Consider the following 17600-nt stretch of genomic DNA (forward strand, 5'->3'; position numbering starts at 1 on the left):
ATTGTTGTGGTGGCGCCAGAGGAAAGTGACAGACGGCGGTGTCAAGCTTAGAGGTTTTTCAGTCTTGTTTGTAATTTTATTTTTTGGATGATGTTTCTTTGTGCAAAGACTAGTGTTATACTATTTGTTCAGTTTTATTAGGTTGGTGTGTATGTTTTCTTTAGGGAAAATTTTGTTTTTGCCACTCTAATTTTTGCCCACTTTGCTTATGCCACTCTAGAATTTGATATTTCACCTTTGTCACTCTTAGCTTTTGACAATACATCACAAATGCCATTCAGTGGCAAAAACCATAATTTTTCATTTCACTTTTGGCACTCTTAAGTTTTGCAATGTATCACAAATGCTACTTTGAATTTTTTTTTTTGCCATTGAATGGCAAAATTGATATATTGTCAAAAGCTAAGAGTGGCAAAAGTGAAATGTTAAATTTTAGAGTGGCATAAACAAAGTGGGCAAAAACTAGAGTGGCAAAAACATTTTTTCTCTTTTCTTTATGATGGCCGGTGTGTACGTGATTTGTACTATAAAAATTGATATACTCCAGTAAATAAGACATCGTATTACGATGAAATATTGTTGTACGAATTTCTGTTTCTGTTAATCTTCCCCCGTTAAAAAAATGAATGTCTGCTCGGCCTGCCTGGTATTCACAGTGGGGGAAGATGCGACGCTAGTCCTACCCTCAACCCATGTCGACCGACCGATAACGACCGAGGCAGAAGCGCGTCTGGAAAGGACCCGGCGCGCCCAGAGCAAAGATGGACAACTCGTAGCAGAAAACGGAAGAAAAAGAAAAGCAAAAGGAGTTCCAGAAAGAAATCTAGGGCAAGCCGCACGCACGCCACCCAAATTCCCGTAGCCCTACGCAACCATCCGCCGCCACCGCCACCGCCACCGCCGGCGGCGAGTCTCGGCGGGGGCGGAAGCGGCCGAGGAGCACCCCTTCGCCCCCCGAATCAGGCCCCGAGGGGAAGAATAAGAGGGGGAGAAGGGGGCAAGTCAGCCCTCCCCGTTCGATCGGAGGCAGCATCTCTCCCCCGGAAGGTCGCCGGCGGAGCAACCGCTGATGCGGCGGCCATGGCGTCGGCGGTGCTCTCGTACATTCAAAGCCTGTGGCCGCTCTCGGCTCTCCTGAAGGAGGACGACCTGGGCGCCTCCGCGCGGCTGGTGCGGACCCTCTCCGTGCCCGAGGAGACGAAGCAGTTCGTGTTCGCGATCCGGGAGCCCGAGACGCAGGGCTTGCTCTACATCCTCGCGGCGCAGAACCTCTCCGAGCAGTCCGCTTTGGACGCCGGACATCTGATCAGGGCGGTGCGGCCCCGGGCCGTGATCACCCAGGTCGCGCACACAGAGGTCGAGGACGTTTTGATCGAGGAGCAGTGCCTGGCTGAAGGCGGAGCGGGCGGCGTGCCGGCGTCGCCGCTACAGGTGATTAAGCGTTGCATCACCGAGAAGAAGAGCAAAGATCACTATGTGAAATCCGCCGCTTGCCAGGTCCTCCGGGAGATTTTTGGGGTTGGATTCTATGGCCACCTATTGGCTGCCAAGAGAGCTGCGGAGGAGACAGAGTCGCATTTTCTCTTGCTCGGCTCTCCGTATGAGAAAAATTGCAATGCGGGTGGATCGAGCAACGGAAATAGTACGGACGATAATCCGGCTCCGCAATCGCAGACTAGCTGCACTCTTCCTCAGAGTGCCATGGATGATAAATCTGGTCTCCAGTTACAGAGTAACTGCTTGCTCCCTAAGAGTGCCACTTCTGCAGTAAGCTCCCATGTCAGGAAGATATGCCTTGTGGATGATTATGGAGGGCAGCTCATGAAGTCGCTAGCTCCAACTGCTAACTTGTTGTTGTCCCAAGCTATCTCTTCCTATGCTGTTGCGGAGTGCAGACTGTCAGAATGTAAGCCGGCCGACAGATACGAGCCTCCACTTTTTGCGCAGACCGTCTACCCTCTGCTCTCTGACCTTTATGAGATATTTGTTGAAATTCCATCAATTGGGAAGGCTATGGCTTCTGCACAGATGTTGCTCACTCAAGTTCACAAGGGGAAGCCAGTTTGCAGTGAAATGTTATCTGATGTCTATGTATTTGGAATTGCAATAGAGGCTCTCAGAATATGTTTAAACAATGCAGGAAGACGCCGCATTAATACTAGGGATAATCATAGTTTGGAGAAATTGGATTTTGCAGAGCTCCCTTCTGAGGAGAAGTGCCACATTCTTCTTGTTCAAGCTCTCAGAAGTCAACTAAGGGAGTTCGGTTCTGTGGTGGCTGTAGTTGATGCCAGCTGCTTAGCTGGAATAAGGAGACACTGGAACACTCCTGTTCCTTCGGAGATCACACAATTAGCTGGCAGTTGCTTCAATCATTATGGCAACAAAAATGAGAGCGAAAATGAGAGTGATAACAATGAGGTGCCATCGGACAGCACTGATAAAAAGAGCTGGATAGCTGAGAAACCTGTGGTCGCAGTTGGTGCGGGAGGAACAGCAATTCTTGGTTTTTCATCTTTGTCGAAAACCATCCAGGCATCTGCCATTCTTAAGTTGGCTCCTTATAAAACTCCAGTGATCTTAAAGTATGGCTTAATGCAGCTGCAAAGGCATGCCGGCGTTGTATTAAGCAAGCTCCTCTCTCATGGGGTTGTTAGTGCTGGTTCGAAGTCATCTGTTTTACAGTTCACAGCTTCAGCAGAGAAGATTCGGGCGGTGACACACACCGTAATATCATCTGTAGAGAGAACTAGCTTGTTGGCGATGCGGACATCGTTCTATGAAATAATGCAAAAGAGGCAGAAGCACAACCGACCTTTCCGAATAGCTCCTTGGGCAACATTTAGTTTTAGCTTGGTTGCATGTGCTGGCCTCCTGAAGCATGGAGATGGGATTGAGTGTGCTGCTGAGGCCGCACCTTCTGTTCCCATGATTGCCTCCCTGGGCCGTGGTCTTGAGAGCTTGCGTGTCACTTCAGAGGAAACGAGGCAAACAAGGAGCCAAAATGTGAAGGAAGCTTTGCTAACATTGTTGCGCAGCTTAAAGAAATCAGAAAAGTAAAGCCACAATAATGTACAACTGAAACTGTATAGATTTCATCATGCAATTTTGTCATTAGAGCGAAGCTTTCATACCATCTGTACAGTACATTCTTGTTCTTACTTCTTACTGATATAATGAAATTCTCATGGTATGCTATTGTGTGCACTTCTTGCTTGAGCTTAGAGAGCATGGGAACCAGATCGGATCATTTGTGTTTGATCTTCTGCACATAAAAGTACAGAGCATACACATAATTCGATGTTCATGCTTTAGTAATTTATTGATTCCCAGTAAGATAGCTTGGACAGCTTGGTACAAGATCTGAGTGAAACACTTTGTTGCTAGTATTGTTAGAGGTAATATACAAACAGTAATGCTTCTCTTTTGGAATCTTTTCTCATAAGCAACATAAGAGTTGGTGATGCAACTTATTTTTCCTTCTGGGATCATATTTGCCTTCTATAGGCTTACATTTCGAGATTAACCAGGCATATTTTGGCATAGATCTTCTGTGTTAATCTTGAGCCAAGGAAAAGTAGGCAGCAGCATCAAATTGATATTCATTTAATGATATACATACTTGCATTTAAACATCTGTCTCACGATTACAAATCGATGTGAAAAAGAAAACCATCCCTGTGATCTCTTCGTTGCTATACAAAAGTGATGGGCCTCCCCAGGTAAAACAGTCCGTTCACATTTCTGTTCATACTGCTGCTGTTTTAAGGGTGAGAAAATCAGAAATTTGGTTTGTGTAGAAATCTGGCTGGATTTTGTTGTCGGGGCTTTGAAGCATCTGCTCAGAAGTCACACCTGCAGAAGGCAGCCGACCAAGGTTAGTGCCGATGCAAATTCAGCAGAGCATGCACTAGAGTTCAGGGTGAATGGTATGATCAAGATACCTGAAAGAACCAGAAGAGTTTTGCAGCCTCCATTTTGCCCAAATAGAACGTCAGTATCCAAACGGTCACCTACCATGCATATCTGAGATGTTGTGATTCCAAACCTGCCACCAAAGAAGAACAAAGGTAAAACATCTCAAAACTATTCTTAGACATCAGCTTTTGCTTCACACATTCTTCCTTGCAGAGTTCTGGAAATGGATTCATGGAGCTGGACCACTGGTGGGACAGTTAGCCTCTTACTTCTTTGCCAGGTAGTCCATCATGAATGTTGACGGCTTCCCGACGACAAGCGGTTCTTGTTTGGTTGAACCAAGAACAGCGCCGACCATTGACCCGCCACCTGGGCCAAGGCAAATGTTCATGATTTCAGTAAGGGACTGTGGTATGTATCCTTCCGCAGTATGCATAAAGAGTTCTTTTTAGCTGGTAGTATATATAAAGTGTTGGAATGCCTGACTAACCTGCCCACTCCTGGGCATCAGTGAGATGGGTGACAGCGTCCCTGTTTGTTGCAATGAAAAGGCACCCAGGATTCTCACGTATGCAGAGTGTCCCGTACCTTAGAAGTAAATAGTGATAAGTTTACATTGTGGAATTGGCAATACCAAATTTTGTAGATTATAAAGAGCTAGCATGTGGTCTTGCTTCTGCACGTGTTTAATCAAATGAGTGTATTTTCAGTGTGAAATCAAATGCACATCTGAATTTCTACAATCCTAGCAGTCTTAATTGAATCATTTATATCCATCCTTATTTTCATCGTCTAAGTTCATTACTTTGAAGGCGAGAGGAGTACTTACTGAACTTTGTAGTAGTTAAAATAGCGATCAAATCCCACTACCACTGCTCCAACCTGTGAAAATCCAAATTTTATTACTGCAGTGGTGGCACTTCTTAACTCAAGATCAGAACATGAACAATGATCATACTGACATCTTTGTCATGCTCCATGTAGAAGCCAGGCTTCAGCTCAATCTTCTTGTCACCGTCTGTCTGCACGAGCACGGCAATATAATGTAAGTCGGGTAAACTTTTCGGAAGTCTCATCCACTCAAATCAGTTGATGCTGATTAGCATGCAACATTGGCTAAACCACAAGCTAACATGCTAAAATGCAGTTATGTTAACTAATCATGAATATCACAGAGAAAGGAGTCACTCTTTGTTACATACAGGTCCACCGAGGTACTGAAAGCCAGCCAGCTCCAGCTCCTTGAGAATCCCTTCCTCTCCAATCACGTAAACCTGGTCCATAGAAATACTTAACTCTGTGCTTGGTTTTTTTGTGCTAAATCATGTGTACAAATGCAATGCAGTCACATTTTCATGTGTACCTTCTTGTCTTTAGGGAAATCGATGGACTGCAGGTACGCAGCAGCTGCGAAGGACGAAGCAAATATCTCTTCCTGCGCATCGACCATCCATGCTTCGTCAAGTTGATTTTGCACTAGAGGAAATTGATCGACGGACAGACACAGCAGGTCATGGCAGGAATAGATACTACCTCGTTGACACTGAGCCCGAGCGTCTCAAACTTCTTCCCGTATTGCTTCCTCGACTTCGTCGAATTGTTGGTCACGAAGACCAGCCTCTTGCCCTGCAGCACAGCAACAGCTTGATGAAATCAGCAAGAAGCCATAAGAAGTTTGAGAAGATGATCCATCTGCGAATCTACCAGAGCCATTACAGTTCACACAGCAGACCTTTGATCTGAGCAGGTCGAGTGTCTCCGGCACGCCGTCGATCAGCTTGTCGCCCTTCCAGATCACCCCTACGCGCCGCCACCACCACAACAACAAGAAGAAGAGAGCAGCCAATTCATTCAGGAAAAGCTGCAGCAAACTGGTAACTAGACCTTGATCGATGGATCAATCTCTCACCATCGCAGTCGAATATGAACGTCTCGACAGAGTCGATAAGCGCCTCTGCGTCCTCCAGCTTTGCCGCCGGGACTGCCGCTGCCGCACCCGCCATCACGGGCCGTCTAACGGTGCAGTTCGGCGATGCCACGGTTAGGCTGCCACCGGTGCGCTGGCTCCTCCCGAAGGACGCAGACGGCGGTAGCGTCTGCGACAATGGGGTAGGGGAGGAGGAGGTGGAGGGCAGGAAGGCCGGGGAGGCGCGAGCCAGGAGCATCTCTGCTTCGATGCTAGTACGTTTTTCTTTGAAGATCGGGTGGCGTTTGGTTGGTGTGGTCTCCGTCTGGGCGATTTAACGGTATATGCCTATGTGGCTGTGCCATGGATGAACATTTCTCGTGTTCCGTCTGGTTGGTGTGGCGCGCCCATGGCTTGTGGATTTGTGGCTGGCAAGGCAAAGGGGAGGGATTGGGGTGTGGTGTTGCTGTGGTTGTGGTTCGAGATAGTATTTGCACTAGTACGAAGGTCGGGAGGATGACCCGTTCATTATAGAGCAAAGCGAAACCGCCGAATTAATAACTACTACAAAAATCGAATGAAATTAGATTACAATATGCCATTTGGATCGAGTGTCCATATTTGCCATCTATCCATCATAGCAGATAGTTGTAGAACACTCCCTCCGCCGGGGTTTATTAGTCTCGTTCGTATTTAGGTCAAAATTTAAACATAAATTTACTTATGAAATGTAAGTTATATTTAAGCATAATAGTATAAGTGGAAAGTACTTTCATATATGAATCTAACAATATAATTTTGGTGACATATCACTTATATTTTACTAGTCAAATATATGGTCAATGTATAACTCAAAATATGGGGTCAAAGTTTCTAACTTTGTTTTTTCTAAATCGGATGTATAATAGACATGTTTTAATTGAAATATTCAAAACATTTTATATTTGTGAAAGGAGAGTATAATATACTAGCAAATGTTGTGATTGATGTTTTCTGGACGTGTGAGCTTCTCTGAGCATAAGATTTGCTTTGAGAGGTACAGAGTTGCCAGCAAGCGGCCACAGGAACACTTTAATTTTGTAATCTTCCATATGTTAAGCCAAACTTGCTCTCCAACTCCAATAACCGAGCTAGTAGGGTATGCACTACACACCACCTTAAGGAAAGGATACAAATCCACAAAGAAGAAAAGGGAAAGGAAAGAATACAAATTCGTATGAAATGAAGGCCTGCTAATTAGAAATTGTTCCTCAAGTTATAGTGAGTCATCACCCCATCTCTTTACTTGCACCTTAACAAAGATCAAACCGCAGAAAATATGAGGATATATCTTGAGCGGGTACCAGATCGATGATCCGAAATGTTTTTCTGTCACAGGAAATTGAGGATAGCAAACATTTGTTACTGTCTCCGTTCCTTATTATAAGATGTTTTAACTTTTTTCTGAATCGAATGTATATATACACATTTTAATGTGTTTGTTCACTTATTTCAATCCGTATGTAGAATTGAACTATCCAAAATATTTTATAATAGTGAAACGGAAGGAGTAATTACGTGTGTCAATATCGAACAATGACCCTATGGGCTCAGTATTCAGATCATCCAGACGATTCTCCAAGGTTCTGCCTCTGCAATTGATGTGCTACAGCCTACAGGCAATATGTAATCTGGAAGAGAGTAGGACGGTCTCTTGGCTCTTGAGTATGTCTGCAATCAAAGACTGTCCTACTTTTTTTTTGAGCTTCAATGCATTGCATTAAACAGTATGCGAAGCCAAATCGCTCGCCACAAAGGCCCTGTTTGGTTCAGATTTTATCGACGGATTCCGCTGCCGCGCAGCAGAATCTAAACCAAAGGGCAAACCCAGCAAAATCCGATTCCAGAAATCTGTTGCTAAAATCTGAACCAAAAGCGAAAGCAGCCCAGGACGTGCTTTCCAAAATCTGATTCCACTGCGGGCCAAAATCTGAAAAAGCTGTATCAGCTGGTTTGCCAAATGACCTACATCTTTTTCACATCAGATTTTCCACAGCTGTTTTTCCACAGCAGATTTTTCGCAGCTGCTTTTAAAAATCCACACCCGAACCAAACAGGGCTAAAGAGAGATACACACGGATCAGGTCCGTCCGTTACACAGGGAGCCATACCAGCAATCAGCGATCCCATGGTCGCCAGGGTGTGAGCAACCTGATTACAAACTCTAGGGCAGTACACAGTTTTACACTCAATAAAATTACACCTAATGAAGTCTTTCAAACGATCGGCCACAACGCCCAGATCAGAGAAATCAACGCCCTTGTCATCAATAGCATCTTTCAGTAGGAGTGCATCCGTTTCCAAATACACCCTGCCAATTCCCAGGTCTGAAGCCAAGTGAAGTGCAGATTCAGCAGCAAGCATCTCTGAATGTAGATGGTAGGAGCTAGGATCCTACCTGGTCTAGGGCGTAGGTTGTACGGGAAGGGAGAGGGTTGACGGAGATGCGATCGCGGCTGCCGGTGGCGGGGCACCGTGGCGCGATGAAGAAGAGACGACGGCGGCGCAAGAGGCGGCTAGGGTTAGGTCTCCCGGCTCCCTTTGGGAAGCCGAGCAAATAATGATTGCTTCTTACTTGATTAGATTGATACATCTCCTCTACTTATATAGAGAGGTTTACTTGACGCCTAAGCAAACGATCCTAATAACGATAAGATAATTGGGCTAAGCCCCTAATAACGATAAGATAACTTGGGCCACAACCCAATAGGCTAAGCCCGTAATATGTCGGTCATAACACTTCTCCCCGCCTGCACAAACAACTTGTCCTCGGGCTGTAAGGTGGGGAAGTGCTTGTTGAACTCCTCAAGGTGATCAACCAGCGTCAAACACCTTCGCGACAGCTGGGGCGGCTAGGTCGGCGGCGACGGCGTCCTCCTCAATGTAGTCTGCAGCCTCTAGGTAGAAGAGTCGTGGGCAGACGTGGCCGGGCATGTAGGGATCATCGCAGTTGAAGCACAACCCTTGGCGGCGACGCTCGAGTAGCTCGGCCGAGGTGAGCCGGCGGAACGGGTGCACCTCGGTCGCGGCGAGGGGTGATGCGGAAGCCTGAGCAGGCCGATCCTGTGCGGGAACATCCAGCTAGGGTAGCGGCCCAGCGGCCCGGGACGGTGATGCCTGCTGGATGGCCACCGTGCGGCGCTCGAACGCGTGGCCGTAGTACATGGCCGTCTGGAGATCCTGGGGTCCCCGAAGCTCCACGTCCACGCGAATGTGATCAGGAAGTCCACCGATGAAGAGTTCGACCAACTGCTGCGCCGTCACGCCCGACGCGTGGCATGCCAGGGCGTGGAAACGGTCGGTGAAGTCCTGAACCGTGGAGGTGAAGGGAAGGCGGATTAGCTCTGCCAAGCGGCTCCCGTGGATCGGTGGCCCAAAACGAAGGAGGCAGAGCTCGCGGAAGTGCTCCCAAGGGGGCATGCCACCCTCGTCCTGCTCGAGGGCGTAGTACCAGGTCTGTGCCACGCCACGGAGGTGGTAGGAGGCGAGCTAGGTACGCTCCGAGGTGAGGGTGCGCTACCCGCGAAAGAACTGCTCACACTGGTTGAGCCAGTTGAGGGGGTCCTTCGTGCCGTCATAGGTGGCGAAGTCCAGCTTGGCAAACCGCGGCGGTGTCTAAGTCGGAGCGTCGTGGCCGACTGGCTCGGAGGTGCGAAGCAGCGAGGATTGGGGCGCCCGGTCAGCATGGCCACGACCCGTGGAGTGCCCCGCCGAGCCGGAGGGATCGCCGAACTGCAGAGTGGGCGCCGGCGGGTCTCCCGCCGACGTGTAGACGAGTGGCGGCGATGATCCGGTCAGCCAGGCCGGTATTGGGGATGGCGACGACGGGAAGCGCACTTCCTGGGTCAGTACGCCTCCCTGCGTGGGTGACCCGGGCCCCGTACTGGGCGGTGGCGGGGCCGGCAGCTGCGGCTGCGGTGGCACGGACCCGGGTGGCGTGGGGGTGCAGCGAGGGCCGGGGCCGGCCACTTGGGTCATGGAGGCGTGGCAGCGGGCGCCTGTGGGGCCGGCAGCTGGGATGGCGGCTGCCCGGACCCGGGAGTCGTCAGAGGCGCGGCGATCGCCGGGGCCGGCCATGACGGCTAGTAGGGGGTGACGGCGGCGGCGGCGGCTGACCGGGCCAGTGGTGGTGTAGAGGCCCGATCGGCACCGTGGTGGTCGCGCAGGGCGGCTGGCCCGGTCACGACGGCCGGCGGCTGTGCGTAAGGCCCGACCAAGTAGAGGCGGATGCCCTGGACGGCGGTGATGAGGTCATTAAGGACCCCGGTGATCTCCGTCGGGGAGTAGACGACGGCAGGTGGCGTGGTGACGGGCAGCGACTGGCCGGCGGAGGCCCCCGTAGAGGAGCCGGGCGGCGCGATGGAGTTGTCGATCGCGGCGGCGGACAGCGCCAGCGGTGCGGTGGAGAGGGCAGCGGTGGTGGACAGCGGCGCGGTGGGCAGCGGCGGGATGGGTGGTGGAGTAGACATGATCGGACCCAAGCTACCTGATACCAAATTGATAGGAGCTAGGATCCTATCTGGTCTAGGGCGTAGGTTGTATGGGAAGGGAGAGGGTTGACGGAGATGCGATCGCAGCTGTCGGCGATGGGGCGCCGTGGCGCGATGAAGAATAGACGGCGGCGGCGCAAGAGGCGGCTAGGGTTAGGTCTCCCGGCTCCCTTTGGGAAGCCGAGCAAATAATGATTGCTTCTTACTTGATTAGATTGATACATCTCCTCTCCTTATATAGAGAGGTTTACTTGACTCCTAAGCAAATGATCCTAATAACGATAAGATAATTGAGCTAAGCCCCTAATAACAATAAGATAACTTGGGCCACAACTCACTGGGCTAAGCCTCTAATTTGCCGGTCATAACAGTAAAGCATTCAAAATATTAGGGAGAAAACCTGACGCACAAACCAGCACATCGCCCACATGGTCCCTAAACACTGCACCCCAGCCCCCATTTCTTTCATCTGGCCTGAATGAACCATCAATATTAATCTTAATCCACCTTAGTACAACAAAGACTGTGTAAAGATTGGAGAAGCGTTGAACCCTTTGGTCTCGGGCCGCTGTATATATTGAGTAGTTGCTGTGGCTTACAAGTTTGGGAGATCGCTAGGATTCCTCCAGAAGTCGTACACGAGGGGGAGAGAAGATTACATCGAGAGGAAGAGTCGGACAGAAGAAGAGATAGAGGAGTTTGAAAGATACACGCACATAACTCTATCTAACTATCTAACATCCTCCCTCAATCTAAACCTATGCAAACTTGTCTAGATTTAGATTGTACTTAAAATCATTCAACCTCATCGTGGTAAGCGGTTTGGTGAAGCCATCAGCAAGTTGATCTCCTGTGTGAATAAACTTGATGTCAAGTAGCTTGCGAGCCACTCTTTCTCTGACAAAATGGAAATCAACTTCTATATGTTTTGTCCGTGCATGAAAAACAGGATTCACTGAAAGATAGGTTGCACCAATGTTGTCACACCATAACCTTGCAACTTGTGGAATCTTTATTCCCAGTTCACAAAGAAGAGTCTGGATCCACATGATTTCAGCAGTTGCATTTGCTAGAGCTTTATATTCTGCTTCAGTGCTGGATCTAGAGACAATAGCCTGTTTTCTTGCACTCCATAATATAAGATTTGATCCCAGAAATACAGCAAATCCACTGTGGACCTTCTATCATCAGCACACCCTGACCAATCTGCATCAGAATATGCACTCACCAACATGGATGATGACTTAGTAATTTTAATTCCAAGTCCCATTGTAAACTTAAGATACCTCACAATCCTTTTAACTGCTATCCAATGAACTGTACTAGGAGCATGCAGATACTGCATACTTTATTAATAGAATATGAGATATCTGGACGAGTTAAAGTCAAGTACTGTAATGCACCAACAACACTTCTGTAATTTGTTGCATCCTCTGGACCAAGTGCATCTCCTCCCTCAATCGAGAGCTTTTCTGAAGTTGAGAGCGGTGTACTTACAGGTTTACAGTGTTCCAATCCCATCCTTTTGATAATATCAGTAGTATATTTTTCCCGTGTCAGAAGTATTCCATCTTTCACCTGTTTTACTTCAATGCCAAGGAAATAATGAAGATTGCCCAAGTCTTTCAATGCAAAATCCATATGGAGATCCTGAAGTAGGCAAGTGGTAGCATCTGGACTGGAACTAGCAACAATTATATCATCAACATACACAAGAACAAATATTGTTGTATTACCTCTGTTATAGAAGAATAGAGAGGTGTCTGCCTTCGATGGAGTAAAACCAAGCTGTTGTAACTTTGTGCTCAACCTTGAGTACTAGGCTCTAAGGGCCTGTTTTAACCCATACAAAGCTTTATCCAATTTGCAAACATAATGTGGTGTGCTTTTGTTTTCATACCCTGGTGGTTGCCACATGAACACTTCTTCCTCAAGAACACCATGAAGAAACGCGTTCTGAACATCTAGCTGTCATAGACTCCAACCTCTAGAAACAACAATAAATAATACAAGTCTAATAGTAGTTGCTTTAACAACAGGACTGAAAGTATCCTCATAGTCAATTCCAAATCTTTGTTTGAATCCCTTTGCAACCAACCTAGCCTTGTATCTATCTATGCTTCCATCTGCCTTTCTTTTAATTTTATAGACCCACTTGCAATCAATCACATTTTTGCCTTTTCCTGGTGGAACTAAACGCCACATTTTATTTTTCATAAGGGCTTGATATTCACTATCCATAGCCTTTTTCCATTCCTTGTGTGCAAGTGCATCACTTAAATTACCTGGTTCACCAGTACTAGTAAGAAACGCACGTACGTTTGCGATTGTCATACCTTATCGTACCATCCTTGTATTCCTTATGCTTGAATATTCTGGACTGCGATCTGGTGGTACGCTGAGAGCCTTCAGTGACACGAGCAGAGGACATTGGTACATAAATTATTTGTGCATCACTTGTATTTTCTGGAACATATGGTGTAGACACGGGAGATCCTGGGATGAAAGGCTCGGTCGCAGAAGATCCGGGCTCATCAACCGAAGCTGACCCGCTACCCTGCTGCTCCAGATCCGAGGCAGCCAGCTCTCCCGAGAAGATGCGCCTCGCGCTGGAAGAGCCAACAAGCGGGCTCCGCGTGGTAGCGTCAGGAGAGGCCCGCTCGGGTGTGAGGCAGCGGGTACAGTTGATGGGCCCCGTAGATGTCGGCCTGTCGCCCACAGCACCGGCCCGCCCACGCGTGGCAGTTGGTGGATCGTGGAGGCCGCCAGCACTGCATGGGCTGGTGGCTACAGGCGCTGTCGCTGCACGCTTCAGGAGATCCTCCTGGGATCGCGCGCTGCTGGAGGCTGCGCAGTCATGGATTTCAGCGCCCGTTTCGTCCACATCTGCACACATAAAATCACAGCCAGAAACTGCGTTTGTCTCATTAAAACCTGCATTTTCTTGTAGCATCTCATGATCAGTTTCAATTAATTCGCCCCCGTGATCAGGAGAAGTCAAAGGCTCAGAAAGAAGTGATATTTCTTCACGAAGAAGAGCGCCTGCATTAGGATGGAGTTGAGCAAAAGGAAATATGGTTTCATCAAAAACAACATCACGAGAAATATAGATGCGTCCTGTTGAGACATCTAGGCATTTGTAACCTTTAGGGAGATTACTGTATCCAATGAAAACACATTGAGTAGACCGAAACTCAAGTTTGTGACGATTATAAGGACGGAGATTGGGATAACAAGCACACACAAATATTTTGAGAGATGTGTAATCTGGTTTTTGATGAAACAGACGCTCTAAAGGAGTTGAATTTCCAATGACTTTCCTAGAAAGGCGATTGATAAGATATGTGGCAGCAATAAAAGCCTCGTCCCAATATTTAAGGGGCATAGAAGCATGAGCAAGTAGAGATAATCCTACTTCGACAATGTGACGGTGTTTGCGTTCTGCAGAACCGTTTTGTTGATGTGCATGTGGGCAAGATACATGATGCTCTATGCCTACACTGCGAAAGAAAGAGTTGAGTTTCTCATACTCACCACCCCAGTCACTTTGGACTGCAAGGATTTTCCTGTCAAAGTGACGTTCAACAAGTTTTTGAAATTCTTGAAAGATAGCAAAAACTTCAGATTTGTGTTTAAGAAAATATATCCAAGTGAACTTGCTATAATCATCAATAAAGCTAACATAATATTTCTTTCTTCTAAAAGAATCTCTTGCATGACCCCATACATCACTGAATATAAGTTCTAGAGGAGCATGAGAAACACTAGTTGATCTAGGATAAGGAAGTTGATGACTCTTGGCACATTGACATGCCTCACAACTCTGAATTTTCTCTACTTGACAATGGAAGATTGTCTTTATTAACTACTTCACTACAAAAAAAAGACACATCCATGACATTTTGGGCCGAACGAATTTTTTTTCTGTCATACATATGACACTTCTATGACGATAATTGTGACAAAACCCGGTATCATCATAGATGTGGTGGGCTCCTACTTCTATGACAAAAAATCATGACAGAAAATGGGCTTTTCATCCTGGGCGGGCCGGAGACGCAGCTGCATGACATTCTTTGGGCCGTCCATGACGGAAAAAACCATGGTAGAAGCAAGGGGGAGGAAAATTTCGGGGAGTTCCCGGTTACGGTGGGAGGTCGGGGGCTGAGCGATGCGCGTTTCTCTCGTACACGTACGCGCGTGTGTGCGAGGCGTTGGCTCTAACTGAACCCGAGCGAGGCGTTGGGCTCTAACTGAACCCGAGCGATTGCACTGTAGGCTAGCGTTACTGAACCCGAGCGATTGATCGATGGTTGTTAACTGAACCCGATCGAGCGATTCCTTCGCTACTGCTGCTAACTGAAGCCGATCGATTGGATGAACAGTGAGCGTTGCGGGGGGGGGGGGGGGGTTTGGATGAACAGTGAGCGGTGGCGTTGCCTCTGGATGAACAGGACCCCGTGGTGTGGAGGGCTGGATGAACAGTAGACGGTGGAGGGGTGCCCGTGGAGGGGTGGTTGAACAGTAGCTGGTGGAGTAGCGCGCGGTGGAGGCTGGATGAACAGGAGCCCGTGGAGGCTGGAGGAGGTCGATGGTAGCCCGTGGAGGCTGGGGGAGGTCGACGGTGGAGATGAACAGTATCCCGTGGAATCCCGTTTTGCGGTACGCCACACCCCTCCCGATGAACAGGACCCCCGTTTCGACCGTAGGAGGTCTGTTTCATCCGTTTTGCGGTACGCCATGATACGTCCATTTTGCATCATGCTTTATATCAATATTTATTGCATTATGGGCTGTTATTACACATTATGTCACAATACTTATGCCTATTCTCTCTTATTTTACAAGGTTTACATAAAGAGGGAGAATGCCGGCAGCTGGGATTCCGGCTGGAAAAGGAGAAAATATTAGAGACCTATTCTACACAGCTCCAAAAGTCCTGAAACTTCACGGATGATGTTTTCCAAATATATAAAAAACATTGAGCGCAAGAACTTCACCAGGGGGGCCACACCCTGCCCACGAGGGTGGGGGGCTCGCCCTACCCCCTAGGCGCGCCCCTACCTCGTGCCCCCCTGGTGGCCCTCCGGTGACCATCTTCTGCTATATGGACTCTTTCGATGCGAAAATAATCATAAGCCATCTTCTCGGACGAAACTCCGCCGCCATGAGGCGGAACCTTGGCGGAGCCAATCTAGGGTTCTGGCGGGGCTGTTCTGCCGAGGAAACTTCCCTCCGGGAGGGGGAAATCATCGCCATCGTCACCACCAACGCTCCTCTCATCGGGAGAGGGCAATCTCCATCAACATCTTCATCAGCACCATCTCATCTCAAAACCCTAGTTCATCTCTTGTATTTAATTCTTGTCTCCAAGTCCGGGATTGGTGCTAGTTGGTTGCTAGTAGTGTTAATTACTCCTTGTAGTTGATGCTAGTTGGTTTAATTAGTGGAAGATCATATGTTCAGATCCTATATGCATATTAATACCCCTCTGATTATGAACATGTTTATGCTTTGTGAGTAGTTACTTTTGTTCCTGAGGACATGGGAGAAGTATTGCTATTAGTAGTCATGTGAATTTGGTATTCGTTCGATATTTTGATGAGATGTATGTTGTCTCTCCTCTAGTGGTGTTATGTGAACGTCGAATACATGACACTTCACCATTATTTGGGCCTAGAGGAAGGCATTGGGAAGTAATAAGTAGATGATGGGTTGCTAGAGTGACAGAAGCTTAAACCCTAGTTTATGCGTTGCTTCGTAAGGGGCTGATTTGGATCCATATGTTTCATGCTATGGTTAGGTTTACCTTAATAATTTTGTTGTATTTGCGGATGCTTGCAATAGAGGTTAATCATAAGTGGGATGCTTGTCCAAGTAAGGGCAGCACCCAAGCACCGGTCCACCCACATACCAAATTATCAAAGTGCCGAACGCGAATCATATGAGCGTGATGAAAACTAGCTTGATGATATTCCCATGTGTCCTCGGGAGCGCTTTACATCATATAAGAGTTTGTCCAGGCTTGTCCTTTGCTACAAAAGGATTGGGCCACTTTGCTGCACTTTATTTACTTTTGTTACTTGTTGCTCGTTACAAATTATCCTATCACAAAACTATCTGTTACCACTTATTTCAGTACTTGCAGAGAATACCTTGCTGGAAACCGCTTATCATTTCCTTCTGCTCCTCGTTGGGTTCGACACTCTTACTTATAGAAAGGACTACGATATATCCCCTATACTTGTGGGTCATCAAGACTCTTTTCTGGCTCCGTTGCCGGGGAGTGAAGCGCCTTTGGTAGGTGGAATTTGGTAAGGAAAAATTTATATAGTGTGCTGAAATTTACTGTCACTTGTTACTATGGAAAGTAATTCTTTGAGGGGCTTGTTCGGGGTATCTTTACCCCGGCCAGTAGAGCAAAGAGTTGCTCCTCAACCTACTGAACCTACTGAAAATGAAAATGCTTGCTTTGAAATTCCTTTGGGTATGGTAGAAAAACTGCTAGCTAATCCTTTTTTAGGAGATGGAACAAAACATCCTGATGAGCATCTAATATATGTGGATGGAGTTTGTGGATTATTTAAGCTTGCAGGTGTACCCGGAGATGTTGTTAAGAATAAGGTCTTCCCTTTATCTTTGAGGGGAGATGCATCGACATGGTATAGGCTATGTGATGATATGGAGTCTTGGAATTACAAACGATTGAAATTGGAATTTCATCAAAAGTTTTATCCTATGCATCTTGTTCATCGTGATCGCAATTATATATATAATTTTTGGCCTCGCGAAGAAGAAAGCATTGCTCAAGCTTGACGGAGGCTTAAATCAATGTTATATTCATGCCCCAATCATGAGCTCTCAAGAGAAATGATTATTCAAAATTTTTATGCTCGGCTTTCTGGTAACAATCGCACCATGCTTGATACTTCTTATGCTGGCTCTTTTATGATGAAGACTATCCAATTCAAATGGGATTTATTGGAAAGAATTAAACGCAACTTCGAAGATTGGGACCTCGACAATGGTAAGGAGTCAGGTATGACACCTAGTTTTGATTGTGTTAAATCTTTTATGGATACCGATATTTTTCGTAAATTTAGCACTAAATATGGACTTGACTCTGAGATAGTAGCTTGTTTCTGTGAATCTTTTGCTGCTTATGTTGATCTCCCCAAGGAGAAGTGGTTTAAATATCATCCTCCCATAGAAGTAAAAGTAGCTGCACCTATTAAAGTTGAAGAAAA

At 47.2% G+C, this 17600-nt stretch overlaps 2 protein-coding genes and 1 pseudogene across 2 annotated transcripts; 1 reads left to right on the plus strand and 2 right to left on the minus strand.

Moving 5' to 3' along the window:
- Positions 1 to 693: 693 nt before the first annotated feature.
- Positions 694 to 3858, plus strand: LOC125538816 (uncharacterized). Its single transcript, XM_048702112.2, has one exon. The coding sequence runs from the start codon at positions 1081 to 1083 to the stop codon at positions 3058 to 3060; it is 1980 nt and encodes a 659-aa protein (XP_048558069.1). The 5' UTR covers positions 694 to 1080; the 3' UTR covers positions 3061 to 3858.
- LOC125538817 (phosphoglycolate phosphatase 1A, chloroplastic) lies at positions 3579 to 6199 on the minus strand. The gene is made up of 11 exons (XM_048702113.2): positions 5828 to 6199; positions 5651 to 5718; positions 5452 to 5544; positions 5282 to 5353; positions 5121 to 5192; positions 4881 to 4940; positions 4748 to 4800; positions 4409 to 4506; positions 4188 to 4287; positions 3945 to 4048; positions 3579 to 3855 (listed from the first exon to the last, which is right to left on the minus strand). Exons 1-11 carry the CDS (start codon positions 6081 to 6083, stop codon positions 3749 to 3751), a joined length of 1083 nt encoding a protein of 360 aa, XP_048558070.1. The 5' UTR covers positions 6084 to 6199; the 3' UTR covers positions 3579 to 3748.
- Positions 6200 to 8574: 2375 nt separating this feature from the next.
- LOC147985966 (uncharacterized) lies at positions 8575 to 10332 on the minus strand (annotated as a pseudogene).
- Positions 10333 to 17600: the final 7268 nt, after the last annotated feature.

This window comes from Triticum urartu, chromosome 2A, assembly GCF_056163025.1.
Source record: "Triticum urartu cultivar PI428250 chromosome 2A, HENAU_Tu73, whole genome shotgun sequence".
In the NCBI taxonomy this organism is placed as follows: Eukaryota; Viridiplantae; Streptophyta; class Magnoliopsida; order Poales; family Poaceae; genus Triticum; species Triticum urartu.